The sequence below is a fragment of the Haplochromis burtoni genome, unplaced genomic scaffold (assembly GCF_018398535.1).
Source record: "Haplochromis burtoni strain Fernald_Lab_line unplaced genomic scaffold, NCSU_Asbu1 Contig_570, whole genome shotgun sequence".
NCBI lineage: Eukaryota > Metazoa > Chordata > Actinopteri > Cichliformes > Cichlidae > Haplochromis > Haplochromis burtoni.
Genome location: NW_024582931.1, coordinates 291,481 through 318,319, shown reverse-complemented (window position 1 = coordinate 318,319; position 26,839 = coordinate 291,481). Strand labels below are relative to the sequence as shown.

At 39.6% G+C, this 26,839-nt stretch overlaps 2 protein-coding genes across 2 annotated transcripts; both read left to right on the top strand.

Moving 5' to 3' along the window:
* Positions 1-359: 359 nt before the first annotated feature.
* Positions 360-6,724, top strand: tmem135 (transmembrane protein 135). The gene is made up of 15 exons (XM_005948182.3): positions 360-563; positions 904-1,031; positions 1,822-1,914; positions 2,034-2,067; positions 2,154-2,219; positions 2,508-2,554; positions 2,632-2,673; positions 2,774-2,902; positions 3,001-3,070; positions 3,202-3,369; positions 3,499-3,562; positions 3,688-3,764; positions 4,046-4,144; positions 4,251-4,318; positions 5,094-6,724. Exons 1-15 carry the CDS (start codon positions 426-428, stop codon positions 5,242-5,244), a joined length of 1,374 nt encoding a protein of 457 aa, XP_005948244.1. The 5' UTR covers positions 360-425; the 3' UTR covers positions 5,245-6,724.
* Positions 6,725-8,040: 1,316 nt separating this feature from the next.
* Positions 8,041-23,440, top strand: ltn1 (listerin E3 ubiquitin protein ligase 1). The gene is made up of 32 exons (XM_005948179.3): positions 8,041-8,215; positions 8,390-8,596; positions 9,681-9,779; positions 10,103-10,333; positions 10,422-10,474; positions 10,587-10,767; positions 10,988-11,161; positions 11,320-11,510; positions 11,727-11,874; positions 11,965-12,222; positions 12,415-12,726; positions 13,100-13,318; positions 13,441-13,482; positions 13,598-13,787; positions 13,885-14,124; positions 14,224-14,377; positions 14,516-14,666; positions 14,828-15,038; positions 15,189-15,345; positions 15,586-15,690; positions 15,804-15,931; positions 16,023-16,158; positions 16,633-16,777; positions 17,098-17,314; positions 19,548-19,785; positions 19,915-19,992; positions 20,134-20,320; positions 20,454-20,619; positions 21,191-21,411; positions 22,511-22,708; positions 22,940-23,107; positions 23,231-23,440. The coding sequence occupies exons 1-32, from the start codon at positions 8,174-8,176 to the stop codon at positions 23,291-23,293; spliced, it is 5,310 nt and encodes a 1,769-aa protein (XP_005948241.1). The 5' UTR covers positions 8,041-8,173; the 3' UTR covers positions 23,294-23,440.
* The last annotated feature ends 3,399 nt before the right edge of the window (positions 23,441-26,839 follow it).

The following is a 26,839-nucleotide window of genomic DNA, read 5'->3' as shown; positions in this document are numbered from 1 at the left end:
ACTGTACACAGTGCAGTGAGATGCCCTCGATTTGCTGACTGTCATGGGACAGGGAACCACGTGATATAAGAGCATGAGTTTAATGGAGGAGATAATTGCAGTAATTCCATTCTGTGCTTCTAATTTGAGATAGGGTCAAATCTTAATAAAGCTGAATTGAAAATTGAACCATAACTTGTGTGTTTACACTGACGGAAACAAAGAAATTATTCGGCATATCTGGGTTAGTCGCTGGATGCAAGACTTGCTTGTAACAGGCTACCTATAAAAATGTCACAGCTGTTATTGCACCCGTGTAAAGAGGACTCTTCTCCTAACCTTATTGATCAGCACCGGGCGCGTGCATAGCTCATCCTCGTGACCGCGCCCCTTTTAGGGAACGCGCACGGCAGCCTACCACCTTCCTGCTGTCACTGTGCACAGACATGGCTGCTCTCAGCAAAATACCGCATAACTGCTACGAAATCGGCCACACTTGGAGCCCGTCGTGTGTGCAGTCTGCTGCCGATGTGACTAGGAGTGCTCTGGAGGTGTCCTTTAAAATATACGCGCCTCTTTACCTGGTAAGACGTTTGACCTGAAATATAACTGTAGACTGTGAGGCTAGCTAAATAGCTAAAGTTAGCGAGCTAACTAAAGTAAAATGGCTTAGTAGTTCGCAGAAAACCTCTAAAGATAGGCTGGCACGTCGCTAGTGTTGCACTTAGGTACGAAGTCCAAGTTGTACATGTGGCCGATGAGATAAAGGAGCAAAAACATGTCATGCAACTTCAGCCAGGTTCCCCCTTTGTAAATTTCATTGCCCTCTGGGCACTCGTCACGACTGTAAGTGTAAACTTTAGCAGAGTTGGAACTGTATTTGTCTTGCATCTCCAGTGTGCAGTAACGCACTGTGCTTTGCAGATAGCAGCAGTTCTAAGGAGAAGGAAGAAGGATTACTACTTAAAAAGGCTTATCCCAGAGATCTTTTGGTCTACCTCTTTCCTGACTACCAATGGGGGTCTCTTCATCGTTTTCTTCTGCATTCTCAGGTCAGTGAACCCATGTCTAGAGTATGTAAACACAAACTTGGCACTAAGCTGCACTGTCATTATGTTTATTAATGAAAACGAAAGTGAAATGTATACAGTATGATATATGGATAAACTGAGCATGAACGGTCATGTTCTGTGAACCACACCTGCTGAAGCTGAAGCCACTTTAGCTTCTTCCACGTGTGCCTCCTTTCCTTTAACCTGTCAGCATCTGAGTGTGTCAGCTTCATGTCCTGGCCACTGTGGTCATGTTTGCATTAGGGTCACCCTCTGTGGACATCTGTGATAAAATAAACCCACTATTAACTTTATGGTCTTGTTTGCTAGTTTAAGAAAACATTTTTTTTAAATAATTTTGTAAATTTGTGTCCCATTTAGAGTAAAGTAAAAGGTGGTTCTATAGTGTCATGGTTTGACTAATAAGGAAAAGGTCCCTGGACCTTCCAGGAGTAGATACAAATCCCTTGGGTGTTACGTCAGGAAGGCCAATCAAACATGCAGAGATATCTGCTTATTCATAAGGAGCTGGCACTGCTGTGGCAACCCCTTGTGGATAAGGGAATTGCAGAAAGTAGTGTATGACTACAGTATCAGCTTGGATTGTCTTTGTCTATCGTTTCAATAAGTGCGCATTTTAAATACTTGGATAATACTTTCCTTATCATGGAAAAATGGAAGACGGAAGAGCTGACAAAATCTTGTGCTGACAGTGTGGGATTGTCTTCACTGAAACGTCCCAGCTGGGAAAAAAAAGGAAGTGAAATAATGCAGTGTATTTTAACTGCAGGAGACTTTTGGGAGGCTTCTACTCCTGGTCTGTTGGGTTTGGCTCAGCACTGCCAGCCTCTTATATTGCCATCCTGCTGGAGCGCAAGAGCAGGTGAGATGCCCGTCTGTTACGTTTCAGTATGTTTTTTCTCTCCTCTCCTAGATTCAAACATGTTTCATTCACATAGTTTACTTTTTGCCTTTTCGCCTCTTTCTTTTTCATCCTCACAGGAGAGGGCTGCTGACAATATACATGGCAAATCTTGTAAGGGCCGCTTCTTTCGAATATTAGTAGTTGTATGTGAACCTTGCTATGTGTCTGCATTTTTAATAGCGTAATGTTGTTCTCAGGCCACTGAGACTTTGTTTCGCATGGCAGTGACACGAGGTGTCGTCAAACCCATTAAACATGGCGAGGTAAGGTCAAAGGGTGGGGCTATGAGCTTGTTATCAGGGTTAGGTTTAGATCATGTAAATTACTGCCAACCTAATTTTTTTTTAAGACTCTCTCTTGTTTTTGTTGTTGGATTATGAGTCTAATAATGCAACTACAGGGAACTCCAGTTGTGAAAACTGAACAGACTTCAGTAAAAAGTATCAACGGATCCAAAAAGAAGCATTTATGACTTTATAGTTCTGACAAGACTGCACAGTGGTGAAATGAGTCATGTGTTTGATTCTTTCTCTCTCTCTGCTTCCCATTAGGTGCTGTTGTTCTGCATTACTTCATCACTCTTTATGTTCTTCTTCAGGTTAGAGCAGCACAGTGAACACATTGTTGCAAGTGTTAATGCTTTAAGGTTAAGCTGAATTTTGTTTTATACTATAGAAGTAAAGATGGTCTCAAAGGCTTTGCATTCTCCGCATTGAAGTAAGTTGTTCCCGTTTCTATTGATGCCTTCATTTTCACTGCTGATGAAAAAGGTTTATAGATAAAAGTTTATAGAAGTGGTGTGTGTTTTCTGTCTTAGATTCATCATTGGGAAAGAAGAGATCCCAACACACTCTGTGCTGGCTGATGATTCACAGCCATCAGCAGAAAGGCCTGACTCTAGAAGAAAGACTCTTCTATCCTCCACCAGGAAACTGCTCGAATCGATGTGAGAGAAAACACACCCGACATCATGGCAGTGTGTTGGATTGTGGCTTACATGAACTATTTTTCTTCTTCTTCTTTTTTTTTTTTTCCCAAATCCAGATGCAAACGGGGACCAAGACACAGATGTTGCAAACATTATAATGACAACTGCATATCCTACTGTGTCAAAGTAAGTCTCCCTCTTCCCAAGAAGTTAGTTTTTGTGTGATCCCAATCCTTTGTGATGTTCTCATAATGCTTATTCATTTACATCTTAAATAATGATACTTGATTAAGATTTGTTATCATTTGTCACCGTAGGGTTTTGTCAGGATGTTCAGTGTTGGCTACGTGATTCAGTGTTTACTTAAAGTGCCATCAGCATTCAGACAGATGTTTTCGAAACCCTCCCGGCTTCCCTCCCTCTTCTACAACAAAGAGAACTTCCAACTCGGGGTTTTTCTAGGCTCCTTCGTCAGTATCTATAAGGTAGATGTGCTGTTTTGTTTTCTATTAGTATCTTTATTATGTTCCTTTCCTGCTTACACATTTGATTTCCTGTCTTTTTCTTGTCTAACCTTGCCATGTTGTTGTATATTGTGCTTTTCTTTCACTCAGGGAACAAGCTGCTTGCTGCGCTGGATGCGTAACATTGATGATGAACTCCATGCGCTTATAGCTGGTGAGACAGGATGGTGTAACCTGTCACATAAAGTCCCTGCAGAATGATCCTCCTCGGGATTCTGTTGTGCCTTTGCTGATTAACTTCTTTTCTCATATGTTTCTCCATCTCTCTTTTTCCTGAAGGCTTCCTGGCTGGAGTTTCAATGTTCTTCTACAAAAGCACAACAATATCCATGTATCTCTTTTCTAAGCTGGTGGAGGTAAAAACAAACACAAAAATCATAGAAATAAAAAAAAAAAAGGTCCTCATACTGATATATTGTCTTTGAACTAAAGTGTAAATGTAATAATAAACTTGTATCAATATAAAAAAACAGAATTAATGCTTTATTGATAAATACCACATTTTTATCATTATTCAGGTATCTCTGCCTGGTTTTATGTAGTAATCACTGACATGTGCAGCCACGTAAACATGTTTCAGAAACTGCAACAAATACACTTAACATATACAACATTTCCTATGTATCCCTCTCTTTAGACTATCTACTTCAAGGGCATTGAGGCTGGCCGGTTGCCTTACATTCCACATGCAGACACAATCATATATGCCATCTCCACTGCGATCTGCTTCCATGCTGTAAGTAAACATGCTTTCTTACTCACATACATATGCTTCACACAATTTTCTTTTCTTTTTTAAAGCTGAGCAAGGATATAATGCTTGATGTATGGCTTCTACACAGGCTGTGATGGAAGTGCAGAACCTCAGGCCAACTTACTGGAAGTTCCTGCTGCGTTTAACCCAGGGCAGGTATGGATGTATGGAAATTGTAAATGTCATCTTACTTTGAACCTCTGACCGCTTCTTCAAGGTCAAATAAGGTCATACTTGTGTCTTTAAAAATATGCTTAAAATTTACTTAATTCGTTTGTATTGGCAACATTTCAGAAATGATACTGGTGTGTGGGGATTCTAAATATCACATTACAGTTTGCATCCAAATATCATGTCACATTTGACCTCTGACCTCACTTTTATATTTCTCATCTGCCTTTCTTTCAAGTTGACTCCAGTATGAGATGCCTGCAAAGAATTGTGGAGAGAAAGAGAATGAGCTGGCTAGTTAGTTAGAAATGTAATGTAGTGTAATAATAAATAATAAACTCAAGTTATTCATGTCCAGTTATTTACCAATCAATTCCTGTTATCCATTACCTACTCCTGCAAAATGTTTGTATATTTAAAGTAAACCTTATCTGATTTTTGCTGCGCTACAAACTTCTCAAAGTACGTTTAAAAATACCAATGAAAACAAAATGAATATATGAAAATGACAGTATTACTACCCTTAAGAGTAAATAGTGCCCAGAGATTGAGCTGCCTTGCAGAGGCCTGTGTACTTGGAGTGCTTGTTGTTAATCAGGCTTTGAGCCAAACCATACAAGAAGATATCAAAGTTACTTTGCAGGAATCTCATATAAACGAACAATATTTTAGATAAGTTGTCACTTTTATTCAACATCAGCTTTGTTCGTGTTGTCTTCAATAAAACTGTACAGGGCCTTTTCTCTCTCTGATTTTCTAGGTTTGCTCTGATGAACCGACAGGTGCTAGACATGTTTGGGACTCAGGCTTCCAGAGACTTTAAAGGCTTTGTGCCCAAACTGGACCCCCGTTACACCACGGTGCCCAGCAAGACAGTGCTTCTACCGGGAGGTGACATCCAACTTGGATGATTTGGGACCAACAGATTGACTTTGGTTACCTCAACATGAAACTAACAGCCTGGTTGTTCTCTCTGAGGAACTTAAGGGTATTTTGTTTTTCTTTTAAAGGTGTGATGCTGCAGAAGTAGTGATGTGTTATGAAAAAGATATGCTTTGGATTGCACCCAAGTTCAAAACAGGGTTTCTTGAGGGTTAATTGTTGAGCTGTAGAAGCTCACTTACTGACAAAGACTGAACTTTACAGGTCACTTGTTTGAAAAAAGTGAAACGTACAATTTCATTTTAGCTCTGTCATTTTTGTCAAAATTGACATGGACATTAATAAAAAGATTTGTTAGTCCTAATGAAAATGAAAAACAACGTAAATGATCTGAATGAACAACAGATTTTGCTAGATTGTCAGTTTGTATTTGACACGACGTAGTGATCGAACAGCTGGGACAGTTCCTTCAATAACAAAATGCTTTTGAAAATAAAAATGATTGGGTGTGTTTCAACCACATTCTTTTTATCCTTTAAACACAATCTGGATTTTTGGCAAGTTACCTTTCAGTTTGCTCTGATTTTTGTGCTGTTTGAGTGGTTGTATTCACAGAGATTAAACCTCACAACTCCTGTTGGAGTAGCCACAACGATGTGTTTTGACACTGATTTAAAAGCAGGAAGAACGTGGGAAGAATTTTACACCCTGATCTTTTCTGAATGTGTGTTTAAAGGCAGGGAGACATATAATAATGTAGCCTTATTCAATCAGTTATCCATAGTAGCAGTGGGAGTTTTATGTAGATCCTCCAATACAAAACACAGAGGTACCATTTTAGCCAGATGGTTAAACTACAGTAGATAGTATTTATTTCAATTAATTTATCCACCTTAAGAGATACTTGGCAATTTTAGGAGTTATTTGTGGTCAAATTGATGTAGTAATAAATCTCACTGCAATTGACATTTACTAAAAGTCACAGGTGGAAAATAAATCCATTCACACTGACAGCGTTAATTGACGCTGAGTAAGTTCACTTGTGAATTGCACTGAGACTCTTTGCTTGCACGTAAGAAACCAAATTATTAGTTCAGTTGTTGTAGGGAGGGAAATGAACACATGCAGTGTGATCACTTTAAACTTGTTTGGAATGTGCAAATTGTCTATGAACACACCTCTGCCTCATATTTTAAAAGGTGGGGTTATTTAAATGTATTGAATGTTACATGTAATTATGCTACAGTCTAAAGAGATTATTTGTTCAGTGCACTGACTATTGCAGTTAGCTTTGCAGTGATTGTAAGTTTGACTCGGTTTAATAAGTTTGGGTACTTGGATTTACATCCTCAGGCTCTGCATTGAGAATTTTAATCTAAATTTACTGGAAATTCCAAGTTGAACCCTGTCACTAAAATTCCACTTTGATCAACTGTGTAAACTGACGAATTTGGAGCATTTCCTTAAGGCTGCTGTGTTCTGTGAATAAAAAGAAACACTCAGCTCAATTTGGTTTTGGTTTTGATTTATGTATTTATTATTGTTTTTGGAAAGATATGTGTCTGCAGGAATAGATTGTTGTTTACTAAAGAGTGGCATTTGCATGTTTTACTGATAAATGAACACGTTTTACAGTTAATGAAATTCTGAGTCTAAGGATACTACGTAAAGTTGTGAGTGTACAACACAAATTACATCATATCAGTATCAGAGTAAATACTTTACAGTATATTTTAACAGTAATCGGAAAAAATGTCATACCAGTGCACTGTATCACATCCCAATTTACATTTATCAAATCTAGCAAGCAGACAATATAAAAATTTCCAAATATCATGCAGGGGACATTTAAATTAGCTTTTCTCTTGCAGCATCCTAGTATAAAATTCGAAAAACACTGTTTACTTGCACAGTCTGCACTTTGTCTGTGGAGGGCAGCAAAGATGCCCGCAGTGTTTCAGTTTAAGAAGAAGAAAGAATTAACGGAAGTAAGCACAAGCGATTTCAAGTTTTTTGAGAATGTTACTGCTACTGCTGTTATGTGTGTAGCAGTGTGTTTAAAATATAAATTAAAATTTGTTTAACATTAATTCCCAAACTATGTCGCATGGTAAGTGCAAACTTAAAATATTTTAGAATCCAAGCAAACCTACTGTATGACTTTATACTATATATATGTATATATATATATATATATATAACATTCAGATTATATACAAGCTAGTACATGCATATTAGTTCTTAATTTAAAAAAAAAAACATTTTTAGAACAACAAAACACCACAATCATCACCATGGTTTTGTTAATACACTCAGAAAACCAAAGAAGAGTAAAAATCTATGATAGCAACAAGAAGTCGTACACATGACCCATGATTACGTAGTGGCTATAGTAAAATGCTCCAAGATCTAACCCCATACTTAAATTTTCTGTTTTCAGAAAGAAAGAATTCTTATCTGGGGTTTAAATTCACAACAACAAAGATACATACAGGGGGAGGAGATAAGAAGTATGACCACTTAATTCCGTAGATGAGCATTGTTCCAAATCAAGTCAAACTTTCAAAAGTTCTGTAAAACTCAATTTTACACTGATGGACATATCTGAGGGAAATGTCAGTCTTATCTTTGCAAATTCCTGCAATTAGTTTGTCACAAGGCATATTTCAAGTACTTATTATCTATTGACTACAAAAATGCAAAGATCCTGTGACAACGAGCACTGATAATAGTCTTCGTTAGAAAAGCCAGTACCAATAGTTATCACCAAAAACCCAAAAGGCAGAATTATAAAACTTTGACACGGGCGCTTTACTTTGAAAGATGTAAACAGGAAGTCCAGACTTCCGGAACACGAGCGTGACCACTGGCGTTAGGTCTGTGTAATGAAATGCTGTCAGCTTTAGTAACTACAGAGTTATCATAGGAAATATACACTTTAAAGATTAATACATAGCCATGGGGGGTAAGAATAAACAGCGAACTAAAGGAAATGTTCGGGTGAGTTGCTCCCACTGTCTGTAAGGCAGAGTGTTAAAGACAACAGCTAAAATTGCTAACAACAAAGCCGAAAAAGAGCTAATGTAAACTTCTGATTATCACAACGCGTGACATAGCTGTGGTGTTTGATAGATGTAGCTAACCACACTTCGTTTTTTTCTTTCCCGCCACTAGCCGTCCAGCAGCGGCCGAGCTGCTGAGGCCCTGACCCGGGAAGGTGGCGTAATCCCGGCGTTTGTTGGCTTCGGTTCGACCGTCGCCTCGGAGCTGAGTTACGTTCCAGCTGTCCACGGCGCGGAAGACATAGACAACCTGGTAGATGCAGATTTCCGCCTGGTGCTCAGAAAATTGTCGAAGAGGGATGTTGTCACCAGACTCAAGGTGAGTTTAAACCCCAGCTGTAAGTTTAACTGTTATTCTGCTTGATGCCAGATACACAAACCCCGTCATGATTTCACTGTAAATAAGTCATATTACGCAAAACATATGCTGGGAGTTTAGCATATGTTTATATATGCATATGAAACACTGAGAGTTTCAGTGAACAGCCACCAAATAAAAGTTTAACACTTAGAGTGAACTCCAAATCTCCATACTGATGAAACTTTCCTCACCCAGCCAGGAAACTACTTGTCAGTCAATTGTCCAATTACATTTGAGTCGTCTCTGAAAATAGTTGATCTGTATGTAAACATGGTTACCTTTTTAAAACGGTGAATTCTGTACTTTTGATTAAACTGTTCAATTAAAGCAGCAAGTTTGTTTCAATCATGTCTTGGTTGCTTGAGTTAAACTCCACTTTGTTGTGTACAGAGGTCACTTACAAAAACTTAACATTTGTTGAAATCTAACTGAAACGCAAATTGTAGCAGCTTACTCTCAACAGGAAAGAAATGACGTGATGACATCACACCTGTATTAGCCTCCTTAAACTGGCTTGCACTCCATAGCAGGATTCACTTTTCAGGATCTAAGTTTTAAATAGTCTCAGTGGTTTTGATGCCATCTTACTTAGCTTTTCAGTCATGGCTTGTGACCTTTGAAAGAACTTATCTTTTCACATAAGAGCTGCCCAGTCTGAACAGACTGATTAAAAACCTACATATTCTCACTTGCTTTCAGTTCTAGTTGAGCAGGGTACATTGTCTTTTTTTTTTTTTTTTTATAATGCAAGCACAGTCTTACTTACTTTGTTTGATTGTTTTTAGTGTATATTTGTTGTTGATTTAGTGACTGTTGTGTATAGTGTATATTTCGTATAACAGCTGACATTGTTTGAAATGTGCTATAGAAATAAACTTTTGACTTTAGTTGACTTGACATAATTGCTATGTAAAAAGTTAAAAAAGCACACATACCCACACACATGTTACAAACAGTACCATAAAATACTGTGTGGACATGACTGTTAGATACGTTGTTTTTTTGTCCAAACTTGTCTGGTGATTATGTGTAATCTTCTCAGGCTGTGCAGGATTTTGGGTCCATGTGTCAGGAACGGGATGCCGATGTTGTCAAAGGGATCCTACCATACTGGCCAAGGATTTACTGCAAAATATCAGTGGTGAGCTGTCCATTTATTGGGAAATCATGATTAGTTTTCATATTATTTCGATTGTTATTATTGTTACTATTAATTTAAACTATTCTGGAAAAATTAATGACATTTAGTGCATAACAAACCACTACTTCAGATTTCATATCAATCAATTCAATTATCCCATTTTTACCAATGTGTAATTATAAAAATGTGTAAAAGTATTTCTCACTAAGTGGCTGCCTAAAACTACACTAGAAGAACATTTTATATGAGATTTAAATATGTGTTTGTTTGTTCTTAGGGTGTGTCTATATTAAAAAAGGTTTTCTCTTCATAATGTCTGTCAGGATCACGATCGACGCATTAGGGAGGCTACCCAGCAGGCTTTTGAGCAGCTGGTGCTAAAAGTACGTCGCAGCTTGGCCCCATTTCTGAAAAGCTTGATGGGTCACTGGATTCTGTCCCAGTGTGACACCCACACACCTGCAGCCTCAGCTGCGTTCCAGGCCTTCCAGGCTGCTTTCTCACCTGCAAAACAGCCTGAAGCTATCAGCTTCTGCAAGGATGAAATCCTTAATGTGAGTAGAAGCGGTGGCATCATTGTGGACGTGGTGAATTTTCTGCTTTAGCTGAATTTAACATGCAATTGTTGTTTTTACATTGCAGGTACTTCAAGATGTTTTGTTGAAGGAAACGGCCGACACACTGAGTGATTCCCAGTATGCTAAGATTTCATCTCATTGTAGCACCTCTGTTCATCCTTCTCACTGTGCGCCACGATGATAATGTATTCTGTCTTTGCTGAGGCACTGATTTTTACTTGTTCTCTAGAAGTTTGACGGAGGAGGAGAGGGAAGCCAAATATGTGCGCATGCTGACCAGTTCTCTGTTGGGGGTGAAGAGACTTCTCTCCCTGCTGCTCCAGGATGACAGGGCGGCCCTGGAGACAGGACTAGCACATCTTGTTAATTCTGGAAAGTTTTGGAAATATGGCAAACACAAGATTCCACAGGTACTAGCTGATTAGGCCTGATTTGAATGGTATTTGTAGTGTGCAAAAAACAAACCCTCAAAACAAACAAACAAGGTGTTTTTGCTGGGCTGTCACCTGCCAACAGAAAGCTTTAAATGCACCATGACATTAATTTCTGTTACTGTTTGTTTGCATGTTTTGGCTAAATCTGAACTGAATAAGCAACTGTTGTTTACTGTTGTAAAAATTACAACTGCAGGTGAGGGGGGCGTTTTTTGAGATGGTGTGTGCTCTGTGTGAGTTCACACCAGGACTGGTCCAGGCTGAAGCAGCGCGTCTCTGTCCCGCTGTCCTCCTCAGTATCGACGACACGGATCCTGTAGTGCTGCCCCCCGTGTGGGAGGCTGTTCTCCACGTTGTGTCTACAATCCATGTAAGCTCATGTTTAAAACATGTCCATGCAATAATGATAATACAGCTGGATTTCTGATATTAAAATGAAGTGAAAAAGTAGTGCAAGAAGACATTATGTTAAGCAACAACAAGTAGATGTGTTTTATTTTGTTGTTGTTTTGTCTGTGTGTGGTTTAGGATTGCTGGACACACGTGAATGCCAAGAAAGGCTTCTTGCCCAAACTTTGGGCTCTGTTAAAAGAGGGCGGCAAAGGCATGGCTAAAGGTTTACACCCGAATCTGATGCCGCTTCTTAGTAAACTGCCCCCAGAGGTCACTGATCCAAAGATGGACTTCTTCACCATGTTCTTCACTACATTCGCACAAGGGTAATTAGTTTATGTGTATATTTCTATCTGTTTTTTAAAATGTATGCATGTATTATGTTGAATGAGAAAATTGTACAGGTCAAATTAATACACTCAGAAAGTAAATGTATTACTTGAATTCTTTAGCAAGTCATTTGATGAATAATATTCTTATTACTCTTCATGTAACTTAATAATCTTTTGCACTATATAACCTCAATTGTGTGATTGTGTCAGTCTTTCTAGTGAGCGTGCAGTAACGAGCCCATCAGAAAGTGCGGCGATAGTGACATCTTTTGTTGAGTGCTTGAGATACTGCGTATTACAAAATGCAGAGGATGTGGACGACCAGGGGAAAATAAGGACCATGCTGAATTCACAGCAGGTGGAGTCACTCAGTCATGCATGCTTTTCCCATAATGGTAAAGCTAGCGAGGTTGGCATCTTTCTTACATTTGCTTTTGTCTTTTTGTAGCTTCTACCCCTACTTGAAAATGCTCTAAGAAATCCTTCCCTTCAGAATGGTCCTCTCTTCCTTTCGGTCACTGAAATGCTCATTTCCTGGGAGAAGAGGGTAGGTTTACAAAGGGAAGGTGAAGCCAGTGACAGCAAAGATGTCTTTCAAAGACTTCTGACAGACTTCTGGGAGGAACTTGGTCTTCTCTGTGTGAGTTATGTTGACAACGAGGAGGCAGATCCACAGGCTTTGGAAGGGATAGCCACCTTGCTACATGTAAGCTTACTTTTGAAAAGTCTCTTGCTCAAATGTATTCTCCACAGAAATGGCAATTTTGGCACTGAGGATGCAGGAGATCAATATGACTGTCAGAGCAATTTATGTCAAAAAAAAGAAAAGGAAAAAAGGTCATTAGGTAACAGATAAAGTGGCGCCAAAACAAATCTATTCTCTCCCGTGTTTCTCCAGGTGATGCGTTATCCTGAGAGGGTAAACAAAAAGCAAACACAGAAGAAGAAATCTGTCAGGTTGTGTTTTTCTAAACCAGAAGAAAATGAGAAAACTGGAGTTGAGGGGGATGGCGCTGAGAAGCTTGCGCAGGCGGTGTCAGAGCTTGTGAATGAGAAAGCATTTGGGTCCCTACAGACGCAGCATTTTGAAGATGTAGTGTGCCAGCTGGCACAGCTGTGCCTGGTGCATGTGAATGAGAAAAACTCAGAGAGACATCTTGTTTTCCTCTCCCATCTTATGCGGTCTTTCCACACCCCCAGAGTTTTCAGTGTAAGTCATTTGTTTTTTAATTTTTAACTTTAATTGCAGAGAATTGTATTTTAATGTCAATCATTTATTCCTTCCTTTGATTTTTAGTGGTTGTGTTCTGCTAATCTTCTTTTTTTTTTTTTTTTTTTTTACACCCGATGAATTTGTCTTCTTAATTGCAAAATCTGTGAAAACATTGTTTTTACAAATAGGTGTCATGATTTGCAAAACTGCCGATGGTAACGTTAATTATCTGTAATTTTAATGAAGTCTTAAATGTGAAAGAACCCTTGTATGACCCTTTGGATTCAATAGTGAAAATTATTTCATCCTTACCAGCTCTTATAGCTCATTGAAGGTTTCATTTTTTTCACCCTAACTGTGCTTCTCTTAGACATTGGTTGAATTGGATGACAAAATGACAAAAGACGAGAAGCAGAGGGATGAGGGGATTATGAAAAATCCAGCAGTGCAGTTCCTGTTGGAGCGGGTGGTGGTGTGGCTGGCTGAAAAGGGGCGCACAGACACCGAGCACCTGGTGGAGATGGTCTTCAGCTCGCTTCACTGCTGCAGTGGGCAGGAGACCAACTGCATCCTCAACCATATCACCACGGTGAGATGCAGATGTGAAACTTAATGTCGTCTTCACTATCATCAGGATCCCCACATTTGCTGGAGATTCATCTCAAACCTTTTTCCTGTGCTAATATTTTCACTCTTCACTCTGGTTTCTAGATGGGTCTGTCATGGGGAATTATCCTGCAGATTATTCAGAGGGTATGTGCTACTCACTCACTCATTTCTTTTTTCTTTTCTTCAGCTTGTTCCCTACATATATATCAAATTTATGATGCTGGAACTGTCTGTGCTGCTCTGCTATCTTTCCTGTCAGGCATGTACGGATCCGGAGACTCTGAAGAGCTGCAGTGATTGGCTAAAAGGTTCGGTTCTGGGTGAACAACTCCTGGGATTGACTGAGGAGCTCTGCAAGGTGGGGAGCAGCTCTTGCGACTCCATCTCTTCTACAAGCGGCCACAGTTGGACGCTTATCAGCCTGGTCCTCTCTCAGCATCACAACAATGGTGAACACAAAATCAAACATTTTTACAAAAAAAAAATACTTTTTTGTTTGCTTGTTTTACTCAAAAATCACGTGTTCTGTCTGTTTTACATATGCAGAGTCTCTGATCGGAGAGGTGTACATGGAGAAAATCTTGGAGAAACTCCACGCCACTCTGTCTGAGACCAAAAGCCTATCAGATAAAGGCAACATGGAGCCACTCATCTCCTTCATTTGTGATGTGGCTTCCACGTTCTTCTCTTCTGTACAAGACTGCCTTCTTCTCGTCTCCGCTGAGGAGCTCTTGCTCACCGTCTTCCAGCTCACGGCTCAAGATCAGGCGCACACTCACTTATCTGGTGGGTATTTGCACAGTGCACAAGCCTCATGCATACTTGACAGGTATGATTTAAAAACAAACAAAGCAAAACTCATTTGTCGTGATATTGTTTTGATAGACTCACTTTTACATAAAATGAGGAAAGTGTGCGTGGCTGGGGTCCAGTCATTGGTCCAACACTGTGAATATGAGGTCAAAGAGGGCGGCTTCCTGCACAGTGCAGCTGTTTGGGTGAGGAAGCAGCTGCTTGCCACACCGCTGGATATGAAAGGGTAAGGAAATGCTTCTTTAAAAAATAAAGTGGTCTGTAATTGAATTAATTCTGACCTGTTTATTGCATGTGATGCATACTTGAAGAATCTTTTCCTGTCTTGTTGCAATTAAGATTTCTGGCTGTTATTTTGTTACAGCATACAGGTTCTAGTTTTGGCCGTACAAAGCGTGGTGGAGTCGATCATCTCTGTCTGTGATCAGGCGTCCTCCATCATCATCCAGTTCTTTACCCTCCTGATGCCCAGCCAGACAGAGTGGACAAGAATCAGGCGGGCCTTACCTCCTCAGGTCGGTAACCTTAATGCGCATCAATTTTACTAAAGGGATCATTTGGGCGCTGGCAAACAATGGGCAAATATTTTAAATGGAAGAATTTTTTTAAAATTAAAGCTTGCAATTATATATTTGATACTAATCCATAGTTCTACTCCTATTCTCTGTGTCTTCAGTGGATCAAAAGCCCTTTACTGTCTAGCCGTTTGCGAGATGTTTGTGAAAAACCCTCCATGGACATGTGGAAGTTCAGGGAGTTGAACAAGCTGCCAGCCCACCTGTGTGCCTGTGCTCTTTTAGGGAAGGTGGCACACAGTGCTGCATTCACACATGGTGGCCAGAGTGAGGCAGAAAGTCCTTCACTTCAACAAAACCTTACATACACAGGTAGACAAATTGAACAGACCATGAGCTACAGTTTTCCCTCAACTCAGTTTTTTTTTTTTTTTTTTTATTATTCCGAGACTACATGATGTATTTTTTTATTTGACAGACTATAATGTTTAATCCATTTTTTGGTGCCCTTTTGTTCATTAGTTTCAGAACTACTTTACGCTCTGCAGTGGTGTAAGGAGTTAAACTACAGCCCTACGATGGTGTCGACATATCACAACATGCTGACTGACTGGGGCCTCTCAGAAGGGCTTAATGGACAGGTTCCAATGAAACCCCTGCTGGAGACTCTCTACACGAGGTGATATTTACTCACTAATTCCTGACAAAGAACAGATTTATTTAGCACTTGGCAAGACCAGCCTGTGTCGTAAAATTCTGTATAAACAGAAGCTGATTTATTGAGTTTTCAGCTCTACTGGAAATATCTCATTTATGTTTTTTGCTCTGTCTTTGATTCACATCTCACTTTCTAGGCAGTAATTTAAAACACCATTCAGTGATTTATTTATTTATTTAAAATTGTCTTGTTGCCATTTAGGTCAGTGACAGAGGGAGGTCTGTGGTCTCTGACTCTAGAAAACTACATCCACAGCAACAGCTTGGAAGGCGCAGCAGTGAGGAAGCTTTATGGTAGTGCAAACAGGTCAGCAATTGATCAGTTAAAATAGTTTAAATTCACGGATTTCACACTCAGAGCTGTCATGTGGCTGCTTTTGTAGCTGTGTTGCATATTCATAATTTTCTGTGTTTGACTAGTTTGTTCCCAGTGTCTCAAAGCAAACTGAACACACTCCAGGTACTCTGCCCCAGTATGAGCAATGAAGACAGGGAGAGTCTTGTAGCTTTGGCTACTGCTGGATTAGTCAACTGGCAGGAGGATGAAAGTAAGAACACACATATGAATATACACACAAATGAACACATGCTTATTTTGCGCTTGAAGAAGTGAATAATAATTGTGCCTGTGTGTCTCAGATGTGTATGGGTGTCTGGCAGTGCTGCTGTGCTGTCTGAATGCCAGCACACAAGTAGAGGACAAGGTTGTGCAGGCTATCCTGGCCACTGTGATGGAATGGAGGAACAGCAGGGAGGACTGGTTCCTCTTTAGCTGGTAATGTAACTGCATAAGCTGTTTATTAATCTCTCGAAACACAAAGTTTGTGTACACTGATATCAAAACCCTCGACAGCTGAAGTTTATAACATCTCGATAACATTGGTTATCGTATTCCAGGGGTCACGGGATAAAGTAAGAAGCAAATGAGCAGTTCCAAAATGCTAAAGTCTTATAGGGGGTTCTTGGTAAAATGTGGTTTGTACCTACTAAACGAGATGATTCACATGAATGTTAATTTGACACATACCCCTTGCACCACTGGCATCTGTAAAATATGCTGGAAAACAAGTCCTACTATAAGATAAGGTAAGATTAAATTGGCTATACTTTATACCAGATTTGGTCAATTCTTTTAAAGAATGGTATATTCTTCAATAAAGTTAAAAACGGTTACAATTGGTTAAATTGTGTGACTCACTGGTGTATTTTCTACTGGTTTTGACTGCTTTTTCTATTTCACATGTTTTAGTGACCTGTCCAAAGCAACTTCAGAGCAGTTGAACCTTAGTGTGGAGATCATGCGGTTCCTGTCCTGGCTGGTGACTCGCTGTCCAGCAATTCTAGGGGGAAGCCAGTGGGACTTCCTGCTGTGCTCTATGTTGGCATGGTTGGAGGTGAGATGTATCTCATAGATGAGCCTTTTTCACATATACACCGCAGTCAAAAATCGTTCTAAACTTTAGCCCGCTGAGCGCCATGTGAAAACAGAAACGTCCAAACCAGTATGATCAGGCATTAAACGGATTATCCTCCAGCTGTCTTCGCACTGCAGAGTCCCAAACATTGTTTGGAGTTTATCTGTGAAAACGGCTGTTTTTTTTTTTTGTTTTTTTTCACTGTATTTAAATTGTTAGTCTTTGTTGTGATACTCTGCTACTCCCAGAATGTTTATTTCTCACAGTCTTCGACTTTATTTGCTTGCTTTCAATCTCAGACTGCCAGTGAGAATGTTGGAAGTCTATGGAACCCATGGGTGCAGCTGTTTGTGTGCGAGAACGCTGGATTGATAGTGAAGCTGAATGAGTTCTTCACAACATTATCTTCGTCCAATATAGCAGACAAGCTGCCACCAGAACTGGCTGGCGAATGGACAGATTTCTTTGTAGAGGGAATCTACAACCTGCTGTTACCGCTGCCTGTCAGTATCACAGGTATGTGTGGATATGGTGGGTTTCTTTCCCCAATTTTGCTAAACATTAGATAGCACATATCCTCTGTGTAACTGAATAGTACATTTTTGATCCAGAGATTCAGTCGGAAATTGTGGAAGAAAGTTGATACCTCAGTCACGACCCTGAAGTTGAAAGTGGACAAACATTATCAGCAAGAGCAGAGAGTGGTGTGAAAGTGTTTGACCCTCTTCCCGAGTTCCTCTTCTTTTATATGTATGTCACATTTACATGTTTCAGATTATTAAACACATTTAAATATTAGACAAAGATAACACAAGTAAACACAAAGTGCAGTTTTTAAATTAAGGTATTTATTGTTAAGGGGAAACAAATCCAAACCTACATGGCCCTTTGTGAATAAATGATCTGATTAAACCTAATAACTGGTTGGGCCACCCTTAGCAGCAACAACTGCAATCAAGCTTTTGTGATAACTGGCAACGAGTCTTTTACAGCGCTGTGGAGGAATTTTGACCCACTTATCTTTGCAGAATTGTTGTAATTCAGAAACGTTGGAGGGTTTTCGAGCATGAACTGCCTTTTTAAGGTCGTTGATTTTGTCTAAGCTGCTCCAAAGTCTTTATTTTGTTTTTCTTAAGCCATTCTGAGGTGGACTTGCTGGTGTGTTTTGGATCATAGTCCTGTTATAAGAACCAAGTGCGCTTTAGCTTGAGGTCACAAACAGATGGCCGGATGTTCTCCTTCAGGATGTTTTGGTAGACAGCAGAATTGATGGTTCCATTTACCACAGACAGTCTTTCAGGTCCTCAGGCAGCAAAACAGCCCCAGACCATCACACTACCACCACCATTTTTACTGTTGGCGTGATGTCCTTTTCTGCAATGCTGTGTTATTTTTACACTAGATGTAATGGGACACACACCTTCCAGAAAGTTCAACTTTTGTCTTGTCAGTATTTTCCCAAAAGTCTTGGGAATCATCAAGATGTTTTCTGGTAAATCTTTTGCTCAGCAGTAGGTTTTGTCTTGGAACTCTGCCATGCCGGCCATTCTTTCCCATTGTCTGTCTTATGGTGGAGTCATAAACACTCACCTTAACTGAGGCGAGTGAGGCCTGCAGTTCTTTGGATGTTGTTCTGGGGTCTTTTGTGACCTTTTGGACGAGTCGTCGCTGTGCTCTTCGGGTAATTGTGGTCGGCCAGCCACCCCTGAGAAGGTTCACCGCTGTCCATGTTTTTGCCATTATAATGGCTCTCACTGTGGTCTCACATGATGTCGATCTTTTGGTGTGCTGCACTTTGTCAGGTAGGTCTCATCTAAGTGATTTCTTGATTGAGAACAGGCGTTGCAGTAATCAACCCCACCCCACCAATAATAAACACCTTTACTTAGAAACTGCATTTTGTGTTTACTCGTGTTGTCTTTGTCTAATATTAAATTTGTTTGATGAACTGAAGCGTTTAACTGGGACAAACATACAAAAAATAGGATATCAGGAAGTGGGCAAACACTTTTTCAAACCATTATACTTCACTTTCAGAATTAAATTTAGAACAAATCTCTGTTTCTTTCTGTCCCACAAGCACTTTTATTTGAAAATTAATTTTTTCAAAGTAAAGGTGAAATGCAGATATGTCATAACTAGTCTCACTGCAAACAACCACACTTTTTAAATCAATAGGAATGCAAAGAGTGGAACCCTACTTGTCATGTGTGAAGTTTAAAGTAAAAACATGTGGCAGACAGTGTGCAATATGAATCTCCAGAGGTTTTTTTTAATCTCCTCAGTGGCTTCATGGTGTAGTAGTTAACAGTTTGCCTAATGTGTGAAAGATCCCTGGTTTGAGACCTGGAGCAGACACGAGTCCCTCAGAGGGTTTCATCTGAAGAGGCAAAATCTGTGCCAAATCAAATAAAGTGGATCGGTTGAAGAAGAAGACAGATGTTTTAGCTCCTGACAGTAAAGGACTTCAAATTTAGTGGAATTAATTCACTGTCATTAGATAAATTTATATGTAAATGTTTTAATTTCTGAATACCATTTAAATATATGCAGTATTATAGCATGTATGATATTTAATGTCGGTTATTTACATATGCACAAGTGCATAATGAGTGTAAGTAATTGTCTTTTTTAAAAAACAAACAAACGTATCTCTCTATTATATGGTTTAGGAAGATGATGTACATGTTAAAGCATTACATAGTCCTGTATGTAGTACTCTAATCATTCTCTTTGTTATGTTATTCAGAGGCCTTTGCTGAACCAGATGACCCCGTGTTCCCTTTGGCAGTACTGCAGTCAGTCGGTGTTGCACTGACGCATGTACCTGTGCAGCAGCTAACCCAAAACTTGCTGCCACCGCGCTTCATAGCGGACCAGAAGACGAACCTGCCAGAGCCTCTTCAAACACTCCTCAACACTTTCTGTCCTCTGCTCCTGTTTAAGGCCAGACCTCTTCAGATCGCCGTCTACCACATATTGGAAAAGTGAGGATTTCGAATATACAGTGTTATATTTGTCCTGAAAACTTGAGCGCCTGCAGGCATTTGCACATAGTCCCCTCACGTATACGGTAAGGTATAAAAAATGAATGTACTTTCTTCTTGTCAATGCAGGGTCATGCCTCAGCTGCCCGAGTGTGATGGAGAAGGCGACAACAATAAATCTGACGACGACAGAGATGAGCCATGCCTGTAAGTCATTTGGGATCGTCTTGTTGCACAGATGCAATGGTTTCTTTTCCACTTTCTTTGTTTTGTCATATACAAAATATTGTCAGGTTTTGTTATAGGTAAAATTTTTAAGTGATTCTTACAGTTAGATCTTGTGTTCAGGTCTCCTCCAGCGTCTCTGATGGCCATCCTGTCAACCTGTGAAGAGCTGTGTGATAACATCCTGTCAGGCATTCAGGTGGGAGAGTTTGCAGTGGTCCAGCCTCTCAGCGTGGAGTACTCCTGCATACTAGGATACTTGCTGTCCTGGAAGCTGCTTCTGACTTTTTTTAAATCCTCACCGTCGCATGTGAGTCACAAGATGGAATTTTAAATTTAATTGTGTGACAGAATATGAGCAAGCCATATTAGTTCTGTGGTGAGAATGAGATTTGATTGAGGGTATTTTCCAAAATATTAACTTGTCTTAATAATTTCTGCAGCTGCGTGCCAATTATGCCCAGTACCTTAAGAGAAGCTGCTCCCTTAACAAACTCCTTCTCCACGTCTTCAAACTGATGCCCGAGAACCCGGCCTATCCAGGCCAGGAGGCAGAGGCGAGGGAGACTAAAACCTTCTTCACAGAGAGCCTGAATCTGGCTGTTGACAGTAAGCAACATATACACACCTACAGTTACGAGACAAAGTTTAACCCATTAGATTACCAAGATTTCAGCGCTGGTTCACAAGTGAATATGTTCACCAGTGACTGTCAGTAAACCGTTGTTTCCACAGTATCTCCCATCAGTTAATTCAGTGGCCATTGAAAAACAAGGGTTAGTGTTGTTCATAACGGGTAAATCAGCACCTTTGCCTTTGCGCCTTGCTCTCTGTTTACACTGGTATTGTATCACCAAAGCCAGTTTGTGTATCGATTTCTCACTTCCCTCATCCCTATCGTAACCTCGGCCTATAAATGTGGTGTTTCCAAGGAGTTCTCAACTTTTCTCTTGAGAGCATATCGTTAGCTTCATAGCATAAGTGCCTAAGTCATTTTTTTGTGTTTTGTGTTTCAGACGGACAGGATGATGCAGCAGTGGTAGGGGAGTAAAGTTAGGCAAAAATCTCAATTTGACCAAAAAATGACTTAGGCACTTATGCTATGAAGCTAACGATATGTAGCCTTTTTTGTACTTAAACATCAGATTTAAATATCGCCTCCTGTTCTTCTTCCCTGTAGAGTGTGACAGTGTTGAGTGGGAGCTCCCTCACCTGGCTTGCAGTGTGTACTACAGCACAGTGCAAGACCTGCCTGCCATGGTTCGACTGTGGTGGAATAGCCAGGAGAAGAGAGTGAGCGCAGCCGTGGAGAAGTTCACGATTAAATACATCAGTCCTGTTCTCTCAGCCCAGGAGATCTCATCTGTCCACACCAGCACTCAAATGTTTGACAGCATGACTGTAAGTTTACTTAGTTATTACTTAGTTAAAGAGCTTAAAATTTCCAAGTTAGTTTGAGCACCAAATCTGTTGTCTTGTTGGTACAGATTTCTTTTTTTTATTCAAGTTACAATCTGAAACCTTTTGCAATTAATTGGTATTAAAAAACTATTGCAGAATTCTCATATAATTCTAATATGCTGTTTCAGCTTTTTATAAATTGTGCCATTTAAAATGCAATAATAGCATACGATGAGTGTTTCCTCCACTACTCTGTCTACTTTGTTCATTTTTAAGCTTTCGTTATTCACATCCTCACTGCCAAAAACACACCGAGACCTCTTCTCTTCATTTTGAATGGCTTTTATGAAGCCGCTGTTGACACACTGTTTCTCATGTTTTCAATTTTTTAACATCACAAAGTTAACATGAAGTGGAATCATAGAAATCAGAATCAATGAAACTCAGCCACACAGCCTGGAACCGAGTATATGAGCTGAACACTCTAGTGTAGCTGAAATAGCCGACTCGTCTTACATTTTAAATAGAAAAATGTATTCACACATAATAACTTTCTTTTAGATTGTTCTCTGGCATTTTCAGAAAATTACAAAAAAATAATGAAACAATAACCAGCAGCTCCCTTGGGTCGCAACCCTACTTTGGGAAGAGGCGTAGTAAACAATGGCATTTCTGCAGTTTACAGTCCAGATGTTTAACTTTTCTGAGCTGGCCTCTGGGCTTTTTTTTTTCTTTTCTTTTACTATGTGAAATTCCTCATCTTCTCTGCACTGAACCGTTTGCAGTTACTTACGCGATCTTGTCGAAATCTGCAGATGCCTTCTTCTTAGCCTGTGGTAAAAGGTTTTTGTAGTAATAAACACTGAAGATGAATAAATCCTGCAGTGCTACACCTGCCTCACATTTGCAGTATAATGATGCACAAACAATAGTTTCTGTTAAATCGAATTTAATGAACCCTCACTTGACAATAATGCATTCAGTTCATTAAGTAGGATCCTGGCATTTAATTATATAGCAGGTGGCTGATTGTTTAACTGAAAGACCCCCAGTGAAAACGTGCTTTTTTTTTTTTCTCTCTCTTTTCTTTGTGCCCCAGGTCAAGGCCCGCTCAGCAGCACCACGGGAGGTGATTGCCACCTATTCTGTGGATGATATCTTCATTGAGTTGGTGATTCAGCTTCCACAGAATTACCCTTTGGGTTCTATCGCTGTGGAGAGTGGGAGGCGTGTGGGTGTTGCCGTGCAGCAGTGGAGGAACTGGATGCTACAGCTGAGCACCTACCTAACACATCAGGTACACAAAAAGAAACAAACAAAAAGTATATATGCAAGAAGCTGCTGTAATAAGTTGGGGTGTTGTTTTTCAACCCTTGTTGTTTGTATTATATCCTGGTAAAGTAAAGTTTGTTGAGTAGAAAGGCCAGTGCTGGCACTACAGGGCTGTGCAGATACTTTCTTTTCAGATAACGGCTAAGAAAAAGAATACAAAACCACTGAGAAAATGTAATTATATGTGCTCTTTTAGAATGGCAGTATAATGGAGGGTCTGGCTCTGTGGAAGAACAATGTGGATAAGCGTTTTGAGGGAATAGAGGACTGCATGATCTGCTTCTCCGTCATCCACGGATCCAACTACTCTCTGCCGAAGAAGGCTTGCCGCACATGCAAAAAGAAGTTCCACTCTGCGTGTTTGGTGAGATATTGATATATTTTATAAATATTCATTTATCTTTTATCAGTCTTTATAGAGATCACTGACCATGAACTGTAGCCTGTCTATTAGTAACAATATATTTTTTCCCTCTTCTTGCTACAGTACAAATGGTTCACTTCCAGCAACAAGTCCACCTGTCCACTCTGCAGAGAGACCTTCTTTTAAACGCAGTCTGATGACCTTGGCTGAAAAGACGACTGTTCTTTTAATGAACCGCAGCTGGATTGACATTTATTACGTGAAGGTTATTACAAAACTCAAACTTAAGGTCGAACTTATTAGATCAGTGAAATGAACGGCCTCGTTTGGATCGAAAAATAATGCGGAAATCGAAAGTAAAATCCACCAGAATCTAGTTCTAATTGTAATTTCAGAACGTTTCTGTCTGTATTCACAGTCCAGTTGGTTCATTTGCTTTGTTTATCCCAGTGCATTACTGTACTGTATATATCCAGCATCAGCTGCTCCCTGCTGGTGTTGCGCTGATTTTTTTCTGTAGTCTGATTTGTTCCATCTTTAAAAATGCACAGGTGTGCAACAAAAAAAAGTTGCAAAGTTGAAAAATGAGAGCTGGTCGTGCTTCAATCATTAAGAAGCAGCTGTTTTAATTAGTAGGTCTGTAAACTTAAAAAATAAAGAGAGATTTAGTTGAAGGATTACAATGGCTAGGAGGATTTTCACCAATATTTCCTAATATTTAGGAGTGTACAAAGATGATGTGCGATTTAGTTTCATGCATTTCATCTCTGAAACGCATGAACGAGAGCTTCATTGAGGTGGTTTTTAATATGAACACGATTATTCTAAAATATAGCGCAACTTAATGTTATGTGTCCACCCTGTGCCTGCAGAAAGCTGTAAATGGTGATTGAAAGTAAATAAAATACAATATGATTAATGCGTGTCTTCGATTCAATGCAGCATAGCTGAACAAAGAATAGATGCAGGAAAATAAACTCTTAAGCTGTGTTCCACAGAAAATTATGTTATTTTTACTGTCAAAAGTTTATGCTTGTTACTATCAATAGTCGTCACGGTGATGTATACCGTATAGCAAGTTGCTTTTGTATAGGAACACAAAAGGCTGGCCTTGAAGTCTCCCAGGATGTTACAGACAAAGACCAGGTGGAGAATGATAAATAAATATATCAGTTTTTCTGGTGACTGAGTCATGCAATAGAGGAGAGTGCATATGCGGGGATTCATAAAGGTAAAAAAAAAGACTGCCCTTGTATTTCTTCACCTTTTGCATGCACAGACTTTTACTTTCGAATCTACAAAGTTTTATACCTCTGGTGTATTGTTGCAGTCATCATCTATAAAATCACTTTTCTTGTTAGCTAGGAAAGTGCAGAGCCCAGGGCCTGATTCTGTAACTAAAGACAATATGTTCACAGGAGGAACAAACTGTAAAAACGTATGGCTTAAAGGATAAACCCATGACTTAACATATGGTAAGAGATGTGATACTGACTTGGGCCACTACCTGCTAAAGAGAAGTGTCTGTATAAAAGTATATAGGTTAACAAGGGTGATATTTATGGCATGCATCACCTGAAAACCTTATTTAAAGTCAGCTTAAATGACACGTGTGCTTCCATGAACTGTTTGGTGAACCTTAGCTTCTAGTTACACTTGTATAGTATTTTATATCCATGCATTTATAACTGTAAGTAACCTGTGCTAGTTTCCCAGAAAAGATTGTAATTAGCCTCAGCCTGCGACTGCTGCACAAGTCTCCCAAGCTCATTTATCTTGGGCCCACCTCCTCCTCATGTTGAATAATTTATCTGTTTAATGGAGGCTTGCTCTCATCACAGTTGTTCCTATGGAATTAATTATGACAGATTAAGCATGATCAATGAATTAATCCCTATTATTTGGTCTGCTGTCTATGCGTGTGCGCAGGCATGTGTGGATTTGTAATTCATTATAGCAGCCAGAATTTATCGATAACCTACAGCCAGCATCCATCATCATCTGCCCTTGACCTTTTTAATAGCTATTGATCTGTTTGCCATGGATAAATATTTATACCACACCCCCCTCTCCCTCCTGAGTTTTGACAGAAACACTCACACCAACAGCCTCAAATCTTATTGCTCATTATCTGGTTGATTAAGCAGTGGTGCAAATGTTATGAGCTACAATACAGTTCTGTTTGAAGCTTGTTCAAACCAGAACCACGTCAATCCTCACCGGAAGATGGCAGTATTATCACAAAGACCGGCTGACGTCCTGTGACTTAAGAGGTGCTATTTGAGGAAATGTGGCCATATTAACCTAGAAGAAAAGGGGTTATTGTTCTGGGTCTGTCTAGGGAGATTAAATTACCTATGAAGGATCAAATTTCTGTTGTAAAATGTTCTGTCTCAAGTTACTTTTCAAACAAATAGTTTTTCATTTCATCCAAATAATTAATGTGAAATTTAAAAGGGAAATTAAAAAGAGATCACAGAGGGACTATTACCCTACTATCTCGAATTACTCTAATGAATTTGATTCATATTTTAAGTCACAATGCTAGCAGCTTTTGAATAGGACAGTTGCAGAGGTTAATTAATTCTAATCTGCTTCTACAGATTATTGGGAGACTGTAGATCGAGACAATAGATCAGATGTCACATGCATCTCTCGTCTAAACACTAAAAGAGCTTTTGATGCCATCCATCCATTCGTTTGCTGTCCTCGTACACTGACCCACTTGCATGAAACTGCTGTACTAGTGCAAGCTAATTAGAAGAAACCCTGTCTACAACAAGTCAGTCCAGTGGCCTCTCTGGCCTTCGAGCTTGATCAATGTAGACTTGGTTACTTCATAATTAGCCAGGCCTAGTTAGCTCTCATTTAGCTCTCTCTGACCCATTTTTGAGACTCTTAGCATTCCAAACCATTTGTAGGAGGCTTGACCCATCACAGTCACACCACTCCGCAACACTGCAGGCAACTGCTCAGCTCTGGAAATGGCTTTGAATTACTGTGTGTGTGTGTGTGTGTGTGTCTTAAACGTACACATATCACAGTCAGTATGACTCTGCTCATATTAGTTTTATTGAAATTAATCCCAAATAGTCATTTCATTGGCATCTGCATGTCCTCTCTGTGTAGCTCTCTCCCATGTTCCCCATCGTACAGCAAATTATATATGTTTGGACGTAATCCTGGGAATTTCTGGAGTTCGTTTAGGCTGAACCAAAGTGGTTTGCCTTAACATTTTGTGTTCATATAATGAAGTTTAAAAAAGCAATGATTATTGACCTCAGTCTATTGGCTCATAGACATGCATTTGTATTAGTCATTATGCCTGGGAGAGGCTTGCCTGTTCTGCCACAGTTTAAATCTACTGTTATTACTCTGTCATCGCGCACAGGCCTTTTATAGTTTTCTATTACTGCTGCCATGTTATAGCAGCAGTGGAGGACACCAAAGACCGGGTGACTGAAATTGCTGTTTTCAAAAGACTGGCTGTGATCCAGAAGCACCGTGAGTAGATTTAAAACGAATCTATGTCTGGAGACTAAACTGATAAGAGAAAAGGTAAAGAATTACATAGACATGCAATATATCATGACATGATATTGTTTTATGAGGAAAAAATATATATAACTGGTTTCGATCGTTGTGCCTGGATAATCTATTTGTATGACTACTGAAAACATATATTTGCTTTTCTTCTTTCCCATGATTACTCTGATAAGCACTGACATTCAC